Here is a 17,556-nt window from a genome sequence, read left to right on the forward strand (position 1 = left end):
TGTCAGACACAATTTTAGATAAGATGCAATACTGAAGTTTTAATGTACCATTTTAAGTGGTGATTTTCCATCCCCATGGGAATTAATATCTACAAATATACATCCAGTAATGCATTATATTTTGGTGTTTTTAGAAACCCTGGATCCAACCATTCCAATGAAATAAATCTAAACCTTTAAAATAAATGTAATGGAAAAGGAAAGGAAATCCTAAAAAGAAGATATAAGTGAAAGTACTAAATGAAAATTTCTAATTTAAAAATCAAATCTGTTTATTAATTTATTTTTGGTGTAGAGGGGAAATAGCAAAGAGCATCAATTGCATAAAAATAGTCAACATGGAGAAGGAAAGGAAGAAATATGACTCTTCTTTAAAAAATGTTTGAAAAGAAAATATAATAACAATAATGTGATAATTATATTCAGTACTTTCCTAAAATATCCCCTTTCCCATTATCTTTAGGTTAATAAAGATACAGATTTATTATTTAAAAAGCAAAAGTTTGTTTTTAGTTTTATAATATAATATAAGTATCTTGTTCTAAAAAAACCCTATTGAGTGTGTACTGCTGAATCACATAGTAATGCCCTAGTCATTTGAGCCCCCTCCCTTATGGTCCTACTGCTGAATCACATAGTAATGCCCTACTCATTTGAGCCCCCTCCCTTATGGTCCTGGGGAAGTCAGGGGTTAATGTGGGGTTTTAGATTACTTTTTAACCAGAATATATCAAGAGGGGTGGTGGTATTGACTGTTTTTGACTCTTAACTTGGAAACAGGCTTTTATTAAAGTCTAATCCCCCACCCTTTCCTGGGACCATGTGTGTGGGGGTATCAAATGACTAGTGAATAAGAACTCCGTACTGTCTTTCATACACGTCTTTCAAGACATGGTTTTCAATTCTCATGTCTTCCAGTCTTTAGCATTCATCTTGGCCCTCAGGTAGTCCCTGGTTCATAAAAGAGTAAAATTTCTTTCAAAACAATCTTTTCATCAAGACATTTATAATCTGACTAATTTCCACAAATATTTGAAAAAATAATAATAAACACATGAGATGTAAGATGCAGACAATAACAATACATATTGGCAACAGGGGTTGAATTTTGTTTTGTTTTTATCCTCGGTAAGGAAAATTTCTCTTGTAAGTTGAAAAAGTTGCTGTATCTTCTAAGGATATGTATCTTCTTAGGACTAAAAGCACAGAATATAAAGACAAGAACGGTCTTCTTTACCAGTATATGACAAATGCAACACAATATTGGTTAGCCTTTATGAAATATTTCAACAGAATCAAGAATAAAGATAGAACAAAGAATGTCAAAACAAAATGTGTTATGCTCATTCTCAAAGCAAACAAAAAGGACAACAAAAAGCCCAATAACTGTTATAATCTCAATAGACAAAAGAAATCGTCGTCTGAAACTCACCTTGAATTTTGTCGCTTTTTTGTGGTTTTGTTCGCTTTTTAATGTGAACTATTACTTACTTAAATTTACTAGCAAAAACCAGACATATCCTTACATAAATCTTGGCGTGATTGAATGTTAGTAGATCTCCTCTAATTGACTTTATCCTTAAGTCACAAAATTTGAGGCAAAAAGAAATAATCAACGCATGACAAGAACTTTTCCCTTGCTCTGTGCTTGTATTAAGCCGCCATTACGGGGCCGAGTGAGGCCTGGGAGTCGCGCGGCTGACTGACTGGCTGGCTGGCTGGCTGGCGAGTGACACCACAGGATACCCGCGCAATGACCACAAAACCAAGTCGCATAGTTATACCATATTTCTATACCTATGGAGCTCCGCGCTGGCTCCGCTATAAAGCGGAAATGTTGTGATGTTTCACAAAAGCTGCCTTTTTCAGTAGGCAACCATTAAAGAATTTCATAATTACAATTTTCTAACTTTGATTTCAACCATGGGATTGACATTTCTTTGTCTCCAGAAAATGCATAAATTGAAGGAATCTCTAGTCCATTGCCAGCTCCACGATTTATCCTTTTTCATGTTACAATAGCCATCCCCTTGTTTGTTGCACGCTTTAGAAATCGGCTAACAAGACGCCATGCGACCGTCGTAGACGCAGAAGATATTCTCGTGACGCTGAAGTCGTAGATATAATCGAGCATACGAGCTACTTTGCATAAAATTAATTGCTAATAAAACAAATCACTCTCATAATAAGTTAAATACCTAGTTTTGCGAACATTTTGCCAACATGGTTCCATGTATCTATGAGTCAGTTATTTTAAGTTTGTTTTGTTCACAGTTACAGTTATTAGGCATTGTAAATATTCGGAAAAAGAAAAATGAATTGTAGAAATGTGGTTGCGTGCCGGTGCACCTTCTTTGTAGATATTTTCAGTCAAAATTTCTCATTAAAATCAAGCAATAAACTAAAAAAATACAGCGTTGTTATTATCACGATAACTTTTAGATTCCATTTTAATTAAGCTCCCGTAAGCGACCAACACCTATTGTTCAAGTTTTTGACGCCCAGTGGTCGCTTATGAGAGCAAGCTCTTGTAAGATACCAGCTCCGTTAACGACCACAAGTTTCAGTTCCTAAGGTGGTCGCTTACGAGAGCTTCAACTGTATCTCAGAAATGACCAAAGAACAAACATATAAGAGATGCAAAGCGTGAAAAGAGGCTCAATTTCCAACACGTTTCGGAAATAGAGCGAAGCGTGTAAAAAATGCCCTCTGAATTTTTCACTCTAAATCTAAGCTTCTGTGCGTGGCGTAACTTTATAAGACATGGCTAGGAACCTGTTTATTGCCTACCTGTTTATCGCTCTGCCTATTAATGCGCGGGTGCCTCTTGCATCGACATTTCGGTGCTTGGGACCGAAATCTTCTGCCTAGGCGTAAACCTTCAAAGTGCCACACGGCGTTTCATCGATTTTTCAATAGAAAAAAAAAACTTATGGTAGACCGAGAGGACGGGGATGTGCGCATATAATATCTCCCGCTGGGGGATTTTTTTTAGTTGTACAGGGGTAAAAATGAGAACTTGAATTATCGTCACCAAAGACCTTAATTTGACGCGATGCATCATGGGAAGGGTGTCATTCTCCCTCAGCCTTGCCCGCTCGCCTGACACGCGCCACAGGAATCCCAATATAAAGTTCTCGAAAATCAAACTAGAGGCCCACTGTTTTGTGGTCCCCCCACTCAAGCATTACTGACACGGGGATAGGAACAAGTAGCAGTCAAATGAGAAAAAAGTAAATGCAAAGATATGGCAAAGATCCAAAAATAGGACCAGATTTATTATCAAATCATCCAGAAAACTGCTTATCTACAAGAGGCCTCTTAGGCGTGGCCAGGAGGGTCGCATGATCGTTCCGCTTTAGAAAAGTTCGAAGGATGATGCGACGTTAGCACGCCGTTTATTGCGTACACAATTATATAAATAAGAAACTCCCTGACCCCACGTTTGCTGTGGAACCGCTCTTGGTTGAACCTCAACCGAACCAGAATGGTGCGACTTTGGCATGCCGTTTAAGGCCTTAGTCTCTGACATAACAGGTCTGTTAACAGATCACAGTGTTTGTGTTATGTTGACCACACATCGACGCAATCCCAAACAACAGGGCTTGAGTATCAGCATATTTTTGTCTAGTAATGAACATCGAGGTCTTGCTTTTGAGAAATACATAACTTTTTCCTCCCGTGAATCAACGCCCGCCGAAATCTTTTGGTCAGGTGTCTTGGTTAGCAGCTCTCCATTGATTCTGAAATGAGAACAAACAAAAAAACACATCAATGCAGTGTCATATACAATACTTTGTCTATCCTTGTCTATCTAGTTATGGTTATTTTATTTTACACTACCCCCTTCTCTTCAGTATGGAACAATAAAATAGAGCCGTTCGCTACTAAAAACTACATATCGATATATCAATTGCATTGCTTTATTTTGCGTCAGTACAGGACACAAGTACATTCAGAGTCTTTGAATGCACAAACCGACCTTGACGTTTTCATTTGAGCCATACAACACGCTTTCTTGGCTGGTTCGATGAATTCTCTTCTTCGACGCAGCCTTGCCAAACGAGCTGTCGTTGTAGGCTTTCGCCTGTTGGATACAAGAAAGACGTGAACGCAAGGGTCTTGTTTATTCTACAGTCAACAACGAGTGAATATCGAAGGATACCGAGGATAACTAGTATATTAACACAGCGCAAAGAGCGCGGAGACGGGGGGGGGAGGGGGCGTTGGTCCTTTCTTCTTTTTTCGGCCCAACTCAAATTAGCATGACGCCTCTATAATAATATCATTATCTCCAAAGTACTTTGTTTTGATTTTCTCGTAAAGCATGCGTTTGCCAGGAAAGTGGTTTCATGAACAGCGCGCTTGTAGTACAACGTTAGTGCCTGAGGCTTTCGCACTGCCCGAAAGTGCGACGAATGAATGCCGTTCGGAAATCTGGCTGTGACCAGGCTTTGCACAAAATGGGTGCGATCATTGGGAAAACAAAAACTGGAGATAAGACAACTGTGATTGATGAAATGATGTCATCTCCCGAAAATCTCTCCCCAGCCCCTCTAGCCTCATGGCCCACCACAGGAATCCCGAGCAGAAGTCAGGGACAAGAATGGAGTTTAGTCTCACCTTGCTGACAGACGAGGAAAAGAGATCCTCATCGTGTGAGGTGGGCGAGCTCTGGCGCGACACCGACTTCTGCCTCCCCGCGATGCCGTACATGTGCACGGAGTCTGAGTGGTCGAACTTCATGCGAAGAAACTTTTTCTTGAATGTTGTCCTGACGTCGAAGCTCAACCAGCAATAGTTGACAAATAAATACATGCCCTGAAAAGTTATAGATCACTTTTGATCAGACGATGAGCTATGGTAACCTTTTACAAAACATATACCATCCTGTGATTCATGTAGACATTTTAACAAACAATTCCACCCATTAGACAATAACTTATGGTAACCTTTTACCAAACGCCCTATGGAAACAGATTGCTTTTTTGATTAGGCATCGGCTTATTGGGAGATATGTACCCTGGGTACCAAAGCCTCCAAACCTCTCTCGCACATTGACGCTCAGCCAAAATGTCGCTCGTCATGGCATATAGTCTCTGGACGAGAGAATTCTGGAGGCTCTGGTACCCAGGGTATGAGATATGAAGTTTATTCATTGAAAAATCTTGTTGCACATTTTGTAGGTCTTTTCGTTCTTGTTTGTCATTTAGAACTTAGTGATTTCGCCTTGCTGAAAGCCTCCAGACCTCTCTCGCCCATTGACGCTCAGCCAAAATGTCGCTTGTCATATGGCATATAGTCTCTGGACGAGAGAAGTCTGGAGGCTCTGGTACCCAGGGTAGGAGATATGAAGTTTATTCATTGAAAAATCTTGTTGCACTTTTTTTTAGGTCTTTTCGTTCTTGTTAGTCATTTAGAACTTAGTGCTTTCTCCTTGCTGATAGTTTAAGCGGCCTACAAAATCCAAATCGGTTTTGTCACTGAGTAAAAGTGACCAGTGGTACTTGTTTTACTCAAGCTTCTGTGAGAAAAGGACTATCCAAGCAAGCTGGAGAGCTTGTGATGACTTACGTTGGTTGCGTTGAGGACGACGTATATGTAGGAGAGTGCCACAGAGCCTGCGCTGACTTGGACGAACCCTAGGACCCAAGTGAGAGCTAGCAGGGGCAGCAGAACCAGGGATGTCTTGAGCCCAGCCCTACACAGACAGAAACAACCTTCAAAGTCTTGGCCTAGATAGGACCTGGTGACTAGTTGAAGATGCTATGTCACGAGACTGTCCACGGTTTTAACACTACAAATCACAGCCCCTCTCCCCTAGCCCTGAGTGGAGAGCCGTACGTACTTGACTTCAAGCATGAGTGCATTTCCAGCTCGCTCGTCATGCGCCTCGGAGTTGGGTGAGATCAACACACCGATGACCATACCAAGTATCACCGTGTTCATCTAAGGAAAGAGACGGCAGAACTAAACATCGCGTTTTCATTACTTTTTACAGTTTTTACAATTCGAACTAAATTGCTATCAGAGATCTCGTGTCGGAACAATTCGAAATTCCATAATAAACATTTCTTTTGTAGTCATTCATATGTGGCTTACGTGGAAGGAAATTCCTCGCTTTCCTCGAAAGCAAAAAACACCCCCCCCCCCCCGCCAACCAGCACTTAAACCAGTTTAAAGGTGGTTTAATTAAACTGGTTTAAATCCAAATCCAAAAGTGGAGAGAACCAAGAAAAAACCTGAATAGACTTTGCTGTACATGTTACTAAGTGATCATCTAGCTAAGTAAGAATTCAACACAGAGAAACTTGGCAAGTTATCAGGCAAAGAAAAACTTTGTACAACTAAACATGGTTTTGGTGTGAATACAGCATAAGTCTAGTATAGCATTTGCACGATGACAGATGATTCAGCACATATAAATAAGCAATATAAAATATACGTATTTGAGTTCGTTTTTGCTTTTGCAGCTTTGTTCCTGTTCTGCCCCAGACTCCTTTGGTTCGTCGTTGGGTTTCATAGACTGGGGAGAGGGTTTCGGAAGACGCCACAATACCAACCACAGGAAACCCAATGCGAAACGAGCGTCGGGGACTAGGCTGGTTTTCGTTTGTTCTAAGCCGCATTGTCACCAGTTTACTTCCGGTCGATTACGTAACAATATCCGATGATTCTTAACGGAAAACGCGGAAAATATTTCAAAATACTGAAAGCAGTGTGTTTATTGGTAGTTTCTTTGGGGATGTGATTGATAATTTAGAGCGGATGGCCTGTTTAATATCTCCGATTTTAATAGATTCTTTTGTCTTTTAACGGTTGAGGTTTCCGTCGGACCTCCGGAAGTAAACTGGTGACAATACGGCTTTAATGCTTACCAGTATGATGACGGCTATCGGGGGGACAAACAAAGATACCAACACAATACGAGTCACCCAGCACCTGGTAGAGAAGGCAAGATTAGCATTATTACAAGTCACCACAAATTCGCCATTCTTTAGTTGCGAGGGGATTGGGTCGAGTTGATAAGCGAACAGCATGCTGGGATGAATTTAGCAGACGCAATTTATGACTATTCTGTTCCAAAGCCGAATAATAACCGCTGGATCCCACCCTACGTTTTACCCTTGACACGCCCCCTGTCCCGGTCAATAAATTTCATACATAACGTAGAAACTATTACTTACAAGTTTTCTCCACCATAGTTTTCCCAAAATACCGCCATGGACAAGGCGGTGATGGCAGTGGGGAGACCTGTTAGAAAAAAGAAATTGTTACCGTACGATTTTCTGCGAGCCCGCGGCGTGACGCGTGGTGGTGTCAGCGGTGCTGGCCGATGTTAGCGCTGTTTAAACGCGGCTTGGGACAAGGGCTTATAATTATGTTTAATCCGCACTTACCATATCCCAAAACGTAGTATTTCTGGCGGAAATTCTTCTTCTGCGTGTTGAAGATCCGGATGAGTGTTAGGTAAAGATGCCAGCCCTCCACCAGTACCCAAGCAAACATGGCGGTGAGGAAGAAATGCAGCAGTATACCTACTGCCTTGCACAGCATCTAGAACACGACCGACCAGCAAACAGGTCAGAAACAAATTAAACAAATTCCCTACGGCTATATATAGAAAAAGCCCTACCAGCGACGGGGCAGAAATAAATGAAACAAATTTCCTGCAGCTATACACAGCAGCTAAAACAAGTCCGACCAGCATAGCGGTCAGAAATAAATAAAACAAATTCCCTATACATAGAACCTACAACAAACCCGACTAGTGTGAGCATGCCTGTTTTCTGATTCTATGACGGTGACGTTTGTTGGCGGCCATGGTTGAAAATAATGATGATCATATCAACCACATGGTAACACGACAATTATGAAAAATATGAACTTTTTAGCGGCGGTGCTGATACCATAAGCCAAAGGACGGGTTAGATCTTCCCCCTCCCTGGTCTTATAATAGCTACTGTGTGTGTTTCTTCTGCGTTATGGGTACCTTGTTGTGCGTCTGATGCCCTCCAAGTAGAAACACAACCTGAGCCACGCCCATGGTGAACGCAAGATTTTTATGCACGTGCGCACGATCGGAGGTAAGCCTAAGAATGCAAACGACAAGAATAAATCATACTTTTAGCTAAGAAAAAAAAAACACGCACAGTGTTTAACATACAGTAACTCTGTGGACAGGGTCGTAGCAGGGGGTGGGGCACTAGGGGCACGTGCCAAATCCCCACCCCACCCCCATCAATATTTTAAAAAAATATAAGGAAATGACCAGTAGGGTCGTGGCTGTGCCCCCCCAAATATTTTCTAAATGTTCCTGTATTGTGCCCCACCCCCCAATATTTCGAGGCCTGCTATGGCCCTGGCGGATTGTAGGAAGGGATAAGATCAAGGCAAGTGGAGTGAGTGATTGATAGCACTTACTGGAGGCCTGTATACACGATAAACACCGCCGCACAACCCAAAACCGAAATCCCGCAAGCGATCATTGACAGCTGAGCCAACAACCGTTGATGGTAGTCATCCTTTTTCTCCTACGAGATAAAAGGAATCGTGTGGATAAGTCAAGGAACTAAAAGTTGTGAGGCTCATGTCAATCAAAACTGTGTCTCGCATGCTAGTTGGCTACTTTTTTAAAAAATTTGCATTGGTGGCCACGGTAACTCGCGTCGCATGGTTAACTTTGTATTTATGGCCACGGTAGCGAGCGTCGCATGGTTAACTTTGTAATAGTCGCCACGGTAACGCGCGTCGCATGGTTATCTTTGTAATGGTGGCCACGGTAACACGCGTCGCATGGTTAACTTTGTATTGCTGGCCACGGTAACGCGCGTCGCATGCTTATCTTTGTAATGGTCGTAACGGTAACGCGCGTCGCATGGTTAACTTTGTAATGGTGGCCACAGTAACCCGCGTTGCACGGATATCTTTGTAATAGTCGCCACGGTAACGTGCGTCGCATGGTTAACTTTGTAATGGTGGCCACGGTAACGCGCGTCGCATGGTTAACTTTGTATTGCTGGCCACGGTAACGCGCGTCGCATGCTTATCTTTGTAATGGTGGCCAGGGTAGCGCGCGTCGCATGGTTAACTTTGTAATGGTCGCCACGGTAACGCGCGTCGCATGGTTAACTTTGTAATGGTGGCCAGGGTAGCGCGCGTCGTACGGTTAACTTTTAAATGGTGGCCACGGTAACGCGCGCCGCATGGTTATCTTTGTAATGGTGGCCACGGTAGGGCGCGTCCCATGGTTAACTTTGTAATGGTCGCCATGGTAGCGCGCGTCGCATTGTTAACTTTTTATTGGTGGTCACGGTAGCGCACGAAGCAATATAATACTTCAGTCCCTCTATACTTCCCCATCCCCAATACAGTTTAGATCAGTTCAGTTCAAACTCACAATGACTTGGTATTCCTCCATGAGTAACGCGAAGTTCGTGAGGTGATAACAGTGGCATACTGTATGTGACCAGTTAGTGTAGGACAAGGTGCAGCCGTCTCTCTGCCAAAACTGGCCCGGATTGCTGCAGAAAACACAACAAAATCATGACATTTGTTATATATATATTTGCAGTACACCTCATAAAAACCATATACATTAAAAGCCGGCACTAAGCTCTGCCCTCTCCTTAGAAATCACTATACAAAGTCTATAAAAATGATTTTTTTATTCATATTGCATGTCGATACACCAATTAAGCTGTTACTTGGCTAAGTCCGGAGGGTGACCTCATAAAAGAGGTTCGACTGTATTTATTAAGGGCCCTTTACATAAATGCTCCGGTATCGCTAGTTTTCTAATGGTTTCCCTCCCGACAGATAATTAATACCCTAAGTAGCGTTCAGTCTTTAGCTATTAAAAGACTTCTTAGGTAAAAGGCATGCGTCGACCAGAATAGTGTGGCGTCATACTCACGTGATATCCATGTTGAGGTACGAGCAATGAAGCCTTGTGTCGACCCGGTTTGTCTCGTTCTCGTACTGAAAACAATTATTACAACTATTATTCCAGGCAGGCAGGCGAATTGTTCTCTAAGGTCCTTTCTCCACATGGTGAACATACAATGACCTTTATACCTCTAACAAAATCAGAGGGCATTTGGAGGGTGGGTGAGTCTTGTTGTGGATGAGTCTTGTTTTTTCTATAGCCAGAGTAATATGGTTTGTTTGTAATTGGCTAATGCAAGGACCTATTTTGGCGTTTATTGAGAGATTAAGTATCAGAATAAATTAGCCTTTTTACGAGCAATATTCGCTGTGTGAACACCGTATCGAGGGGGCAGAATCATCTGTATCAGATGTAAATATGGTTAAATCTATTCGTTATTTTACGCTCTCGAAAAGTCAAGCAAAGTACTTATTTTCCATCGGCTAAATGAAGAAGGTAAATGAGATAATCTCGATCAAATATTTTGCTTCAAGTATTCAGCTTATAATGTGGGCGATTATTCTAAAGTTTTCTTCTGACAGACGGGTGTTTTTTATGCAAACGTTAACAATGAAGCAGCTGATCGACATTATTAAGTAATTACGAACTTTTGAAGTCATTTAGAGAAGCAATTTGGCTCACCATGTGACGAAAGACAAGTTCAACGGGTGTTTCCAGGTTGTGGAAGACCTCCTCGTCCTCGCCAACCACTCGTCCCGAGAGCACGACCGAATCCGCGATACTGGCGTTAGTAACCTTAGGATCTCCCGTCTGGACCTCGTTGCTATAAGAACAAACAATAGACACCTTTATACTGTGATAAGTCAGACGGTATAAGGTATAAGAAGCGTGAGACCCTTAGCCTGGTTCCGTCGTTTTATTCGGGATCCCTGTGGCTGGTCGTGACGCAACGAGGCGAGGGAGAGAGAAGAGGCTTTCCGATGATTGAAGTGCTCATGTCGTGGTTTGTTTGAAATTCACGGTAGACTAGCCGTCACCTTTAACTTCTAGAAACACTTCTCAAGAAATCCAATTGCTTAAAGTAGCAGTGTCATGGTAAGAGCTTTGCAATTTCTCTCCGGCCCGGACACAATGAACTCAGTCAAACTCAGTCAAATTCCTATGACTTATGAGCCTTTGGTACAAGTGGAAGACAACGAACTGTCAATAAACATAGTTTTCAAAATATTGCATATTATTTTAACAAGACATGGACAGCTTAAAGCTCAACTGTTTGACAATTAAAAGCCTACAATAAACACTCCAGATATGTGCAGTACGATGACGCTTCCCGTTTAATTGAGAGTAAACGCTAGAAGTTTGATTACTGTATCAAATAAGTAAAGTGTGAAATCAAGATGAAGATAATACAATCAAAAATCCTTCTTTAATTCTGTGGACTCTAACACTCATGAGTGTTCACTGCATGGAGCGTTCCGTATCTATACTGACGAGAAAACTCAGTCACATGCGATCTCATACTCACTTTATGGCGACGAGAGGGTTGAGTAAGAGCAGCTCAGCTAGGTTCTTGTACAGGAATGTGCCGACACTGGCGTAATAAGCTGCAACGACACATATTGCCACAGCATGAGACTTTTGGTATTTAAACGGACCAAATCGGCGGTGAGGTGCTCTGTTGTTAATTTATATCAGTTAATTTTTTTGACTTTTCAATGTTCTCAGATGCCAGCCAACAGTGTAAAACAATGAATATACTTGTCGTTCAAAATGGCCATACTGAAAAATGCACTATGGGAAAGATTATTCCTATTATTGCCCCTTGGAACAGTAGAATTCAGCTAATTATTTACTCGTACCGTTAATGATGTAGACGTCGTTGGCGAACATGCCACCTTTCCCGGCCACGCAGTTCTCGGCGGTTCCGTACTTGTTGTAAGTGAGATGTGCGGTGGCGCTTGAAGCACACCAACCTCCATCCTGCGGAGAAAACAAACCTGGTGTCTTTAAACCACGTCTCAGGTACTACTGATCGTAGACTATGCGTAATTTATGAATCGTGAGTGAGCTAGTGTACCGATACTTGATAACACAAATGTAAACACTAACAATTATCTTGCGCATCATTTACAGAGTGTCAGCTTTAAAATTTCGATTATAGATTCTTGCAAACAGTACAGAGTCGAGGCCTTATCAGCCATGGTAATGCCGGTTAGTGTGCTAAGTAACTCGGTCATGTGGTTTTATTTGCTAAAAGTTGTGCCCTTCTTGTTGACGGCAACAGGCAGGCGGCGGTTACGACTTCCATCCAATTGTCAACCCTGCGCACTTCTCGAACGCGCATTTAGGAGTGATCCACACGTGATTCGCACGTGACAAACACGTTATTACCTGTATAGCAAACACTTGCCATCCACGTGTTTTGGCGACCTCTGCGCACTTGTCGACCGCGCGTTTCCTGGTGAGGAAGCTGCCCACAAGGGAAGCATGCGTGCCTTCCATTGTGGCAATGGCGCGGTCGTTCTCCTTATCAGCAAAACAGCCGAGACTGGTGTAGAATCCTGAAAAAGCAGCAAATAGAAAGATCTGAATGAAAATTTTAATCCTCATCATGTAATAACAAACGGGTAGTGGTGTAGACTCCCGGCAGTCGGCACTGTGTGTAGGGATTCCCTTATCTCTTGCTGGGGAGAGAGGTGCCAACACGGCGACTGCTTGGAGTTTTATAGTGGCACAGGGCTTCAAATCAGAGGGAAGCGTCTCTTAAAAATATTTTTGTTGCAGTGATCTCTTTAAAAGGAAAACTTAAAGATAATCCACGATTTAAGTCTCATTCCTGGATAACAATACGAGATGGGTTGGCTTGGGTGACTCAGTATCATCCAGGAGCAAAAAGAGAGCATACATATTCGCTTATCTATTGGGAATTATTTCACAGTCCGTTCATGAAAAAAGTAGAGGTACCATATATTCCCATCTATTCTATGTCTATGATCGTTGCATCTAGTGTTTACTTTGGATTTTGCCTATCATGATCCGCAAGCTGTTTTATACCTTCGTTGGAGTGCCTTTGGATGGCGAGAGTGAATAGTGATGGCGGGAAGAAGATGCTGTTTTCTTGGCTGTCATTACTTTTCCCGGTCATGTTGGGGTAGATGAGCCCACGGAATTGATTCATCTCGATCATTTCCACAGCAATACCTGGTCAGCAGTAAAAAAAAAGTAGGTATAAGAAATATAATTGTGCATTATGAACGATATTTCTTCTGGTGGGCGGTAGTTACACGATGATTATGACTCTACTGACGATTACGAATGATCATGATGGTGATAATAACGACAAGGATGATGATGACGACGTTGATGATGATTATGAAGACAACGATAACGATGATGGTGATTGCGATTGTGATGACGATGATGATAATTTTGATAATGATGATGATGATTATAGTGGTGGTGGTGGTGATGATGATGATGGTAATATTGGTGATGATAATGGTGGTGGTGGTGATGATGATGATGGTAATTTTGGTGATGAATATGATGGTGATTGTGATGATGATGATGACGATGATGAAGAAGATGATTATGATGATAATGAAAACCGTACCGATATTACTGGTAGAAGCTTTAATTCCCAAACTTGCGAATTTGTCCGGTTCTGAGATTGTATAAGCTTTCATGATATCCTGTTGGATGGAGGCCACCACAGACGTCAGTCTTTCCACCACAGTCACCAGCTCCCTGGCCTTCACGGCGGGCTGGGGAACAAACAAGCATATAATGGTCCCTGCCAGCCGCCATTTTGTCATCTTAGCAAAATACCAAGTCCGAGAAAGTATCCATTTCCATCGGCTTATTAAAGAAATGTATTGCGATATTTTCGATCGAAATTGGTAAAAAACAAATAAGATTTTGTTTTTAGATGGTTATGTCAAGATTTCTTAAAGCAATATGCCGTCAAATTTTGGATAAAAGACCTTGGGTAACAAATGTGTGGCTGACAGGGCTAACCCGGACGCGTGATGCACTGCATATCAAATAATATAAAAAAAGACTAAATAATTTTTTCTAAAGAAATAAATGAGATTATAAATGATCATGTATATGAAATTATGTGTACCATAAACAAGAAAAAAAATAGGAAAAAGAAAAGGTTCTTTTGACGAGCCTTCAACATTTTCAATACATACCTTCTCAATCCCGTCCCAGGCATCTCGGTTGCCTTTATCTAAAAGTAATCCACCAGCTCGTGCCATTTTCTGTAAAAAAATAGTGTGACAATGGTTATAGCGAGCGTGTGATTGGTTGTTATAGGCGTGACAAAACGTGACAATGGTTGTCACGAGCGTGCCATACCGTGACATAGGTGGTAAGCTCCTCGTTGGTGGCATTTATAAGTGATGTGTTAGACGCGCTCACGAGCCGCCCTAATATATCGATGGATATCTTGATGTCCCCCCCGTATATCTTCTCGCGCTCTGGGTTGATCACATTGTAAAGTGCGTCCGCCATGTCCGATAACTGGGTCAGGCTTATGTTGCCACTGGAGAGCAGAACATTCTCCTGTAAAAAAGAGATGTAAAAATGCTGTTGAAAACACCGGTCTAGCCTTACCCACACAACAATAACAAAACAACGTTACCGAGTGTTTTTAGGTACGATCTAAACCCGCAGAAATAACTGTCAAATACTTCCTACATCCTTAAAATAGCTCCATTTTTGTTTTGCTAAAGTATAGATAATATGTATAGATAACTGTATTTCGCGAAATGTTTCAAGAGTTTTCTTGAATAACAAGACAAGGGTCTCGTTGGTATTCTATACCTGAGCTTGCAGCTGTTGCATAGCTCTTGTGATGCATTGCGTCATATCCGGTACTCCCCAGACCCCGCCCAGAACTCCTCGGTAACAACCCCGCCTTGCTTGGCCTGTCAAAGATAAAACAAATAAAAACATGCACTAAAATGCTGAAGGCATAGCTGGTAAACGAATAACTACAGAGTATCCGCCTGAAAGCAAAGGCGCTTCAGTGACTCTTACAGCCTACTTGAAGCCGGTTTCCCGGTGATTTTACGATTCGCCGAGCCGTGCCTTTGTTCTGACCGCTTTCCCTTCTTTCCAGTTACGGCAACACGTCGCATCGAGAAAGCATCGGATAAACGCCAGCGAGCAGGCTATGACTTTTACTCCGAAGGGCCGTAGCAGGCCTTAAAATATTGGAGGGGCGCAATACACAAACATTAAGAAAATATTGTGGGTTGCACAGCCACGTCCCTACTGGTGATTTCCTTTTAATTTTTGAACATATTGGGGAGGGGGGGGGGCACGTGCCCCCAGTGCCCCACCCCCTGCTACGGCCCTGCTCCCTGAACGTACACCCCAAGAGCGTACTATTGTCATACGCGTATAAATAAATATAAGGATAGGACGATGTACAGTAAGCGTACCAAGCAGCGGGTCTGGACAAATCTGTAGTGCAGTTTCACCGGCGACTGTCGGACTCCAAAGCACATCTTGCTTCCATTCAGCTCCACAATAAGCTGTCTCACCAGTGGTTGCTAGTGTAAGGAATACAAAGCGGGATAGAAACTGAGATTACAAGATGGCGTTCTGTTCGGGATTCCTGTGGTAAGCCGTGATCTTGGGGAAAAGGGGCTGAGAGAATGTATCGGGTGAACTCTCATCCACAGAATGAAACTCCACACCACAGGAAACCCGAAACGAACCTCAGAGACTAGGCTATAGTTGATTGTAAGAACAAAATGTGAGACATATAAGCAGATGGTGTAAAAACTTCCCTATTCATAGTAAAGCAATACAATGCAAAGCAGGTAGATACAATTTAGCTTTGAGGCTTAAAGCATGTCGATGAACCACTCCTTTGTTATTGTTTATTATTGAAAATACAACGGTTTATTCGCAAGGAAACTTCAAAACAACAACCTACGAATGAAGTCTGATATGTTATTGACGATATTTGATTGAGAACATCTCGGTAACTCGCTTGAATGATCCGATGGAAATGGATGCTTTGTGTGACTCGGCATGAAGCGTGAGCATAAAATGGCGGCGTGATTATCCTTCTTTAAAAAGAAGATATCACGATCAAATATTTATCTGAATAGTCTGTTAATTCCGTGCTGTGATTCTGTGGTTCAAAAATATTGCTCAAACACTAAAAGTCACATTTATTTATAGATTTTCCAGCCGTGTATGAAAAGAACGTCATTAAGCATAGATCCCAAAAATTCACCTTTGCATTTCTTTCTGTCAGCGTCCAGTACGAAGCCGTAGTTACAGATACAGTGATAGCTTCCCTCAGGGTTGTTGACGCAGCCATGCTGACAACCGCCATTCCCTACCACGCACTCGTTTTGGTCTGAAGTCATAGAAAATATGCGACAAAGACTGATAAGACTGTTCACCCAAATAATAAATCGTTGGAAAAATAGATTCTTCATATGATGCTCACCCATACACTCGAATCCATTCCCGATGTACCCTCTATCACAGGCGCACTCGAACTTCGACTCATTCCTCTTGCAAATCGCGTGTTTAGAGCATTTGTATGGACATTCGACAAAGTCTATTAAAAACGATATTATACGATATTTTATACAATTTTCCTTTATATTAAAAATAAACATTTTCTGGGCAACTCTGGAGTACTTACGGGCAATTTCTGTGATCAAGAAATTCTCCATTTCAACGTTAAGAACACCCACTTGGCCTCGTTTGACTGACAGTAGAAGGGGCTTCGTTGGGAGGGTGGGGTATGGCGTGAAGATTAGTTTGAACGCAGCCTCTGTCATTCCATTACTGAAGAATAACTCAAGTAGGTGAATATTCCTCAAAAATACTCAAGAGAAGAATGACCTTAAATATTGAAACCGGAAACCCGTTGCGACTGTAGAATTTTTTCTGCACACAGCTTGTATACCCAGCTGACAATACATAGTAATGGTTTCTGCTTACCTGTCGTAGAAATGGAGAACTTCCGAACCGATGTAGGTTCTGTCATTGCCGTAAATGGTGTCAACCTTCAATTAGTTGAAATATAATTAAGTAAAATTGGGCATGCGATACAACAAATACTCCGATACACATATGTTATGTCAGTCACTCAATTGTACTTTTTATTCGATTAGCTTTACTTTTTATGTTGAACGAAGTGTGTTCGGGTGTGAATGACTGCCTGCCTGCCTGCCTGACTACCTGACGGAACTTACCTCATCTGTAACCCTTTTTGCAAGCATCTGGTATTGTGTGGTGTTAGAAAGTCTGTAGTTCTCGCGCCAGACAGTTCTAGACAGACGCAAGTTGATGTGGTAAACACGATCCAAAGCTAGACATAGAGAACGATTATTAATGAAAGGAATAGTCCATGAAGTATTGTTCAGGCCGATCAAGGGATCCAATCACATGCTTCTGAGGCATCGACGGTTACCGGATAATGGAGCGACGACGAAAACGCGGACGATGGCAACAAAAAAATAAAAACTGGAATGAAAATTCAATAGCAGCACGTGAAAATGCGTTTTGTCTGATACCTTTATGTCGTTTTCCCAAAAGCTACGACGTGAAAACTTCAAGTTCTAATCAATTGAGGACGCCACCGCTTTGAACGCTACTGTAAAACAATGTACTTAGTTTCTGGCCCT

At 42.0% G+C, this 17,556-nt stretch overlaps 1 protein-coding gene across 4 annotated transcripts in view; it reads right to left on the minus strand.

The window, feature by feature from the left end:
• Positions 1-3,246: 3,246 nt before the first annotated feature.
• The window catches only part of LOC5519284 (fibrillin-2), a 69,338-nt gene continuing 55,028 nt past the window's right edge, over positions 3,247-17,556 (minus strand). For all 4 annotated transcript variants that reach the window (XM_032364097.2, XM_032364101.2, XM_032364099.2 and 1 more), the window contains 27 exons: positions 17,125-17,240; positions 16,871-16,935; positions 16,569-16,714; positions 16,368-16,481; positions 16,149-16,274; positions 15,343-15,453; positions 14,720-14,823; positions 14,252-14,458; positions 14,086-14,154; positions 13,503-13,653; positions 12,944-13,090; positions 12,281-12,450; positions 11,749-11,869; positions 11,415-11,493; positions 10,571-10,712; positions 9,917-9,981; positions 9,401-9,524; positions 8,425-8,534; positions 7,994-8,093; positions 7,401-7,557; positions 7,188-7,254; positions 6,879-6,942; positions 5,849-5,949; positions 5,575-5,701; positions 4,624-4,821; positions 3,983-4,087; positions 3,247-3,743 (listed from right to left, as the gene is read on the minus strand). In XM_032364097.2, coding sequence (XP_032219988.2) covers positions 3,711-3,743; positions 3,983-4,087; positions 4,624-4,821; positions 5,575-5,701; positions 5,849-5,949; positions 6,879-6,942; positions 7,188-7,254; positions 7,401-7,557; positions 7,994-8,093; positions 8,425-8,534; positions 9,401-9,524; positions 9,917-9,981; positions 10,571-10,712; positions 11,415-11,493; positions 11,749-11,869; positions 12,281-12,450; positions 12,944-13,090; positions 13,503-13,653; positions 14,086-14,154; positions 14,252-14,458; positions 14,720-14,823; positions 15,343-15,453; positions 16,149-16,274; positions 16,368-16,481; positions 16,569-16,714; positions 16,871-16,935; positions 17,125-17,240 — 3,119 coding nt within the window. In that variant the 3' untranslated portion in view covers positions 3,247-3,710. The remainder of the gene's footprint in view (positions 3,744-3,982; positions 4,088-4,623; positions 4,822-5,574; positions 5,702-5,848; positions 5,950-6,878; positions 6,943-7,187; positions 7,255-7,400; positions 7,558-7,993; positions 8,094-8,424; positions 8,535-9,400; positions 9,525-9,916; positions 9,982-10,570; positions 10,713-11,414; positions 11,494-11,748; positions 11,870-12,280; positions 12,451-12,943; positions 13,091-13,502; positions 13,654-14,085; positions 14,155-14,251; positions 14,459-14,719; positions 14,824-15,342; positions 15,454-16,148; positions 16,275-16,367; positions 16,482-16,568; positions 16,715-16,870; positions 16,936-17,124; positions 17,241-17,556) is intronic.

Source organism: Nematostella vectensis, chromosome 10 (genome assembly GCF_932526225.1).
Source record: "Nematostella vectensis chromosome 10, jaNemVect1.1, whole genome shotgun sequence".
Taxonomy (NCBI): domain Eukaryota; kingdom Metazoa; phylum Cnidaria; class Anthozoa; order Actiniaria; family Edwardsiidae; genus Nematostella; species Nematostella vectensis.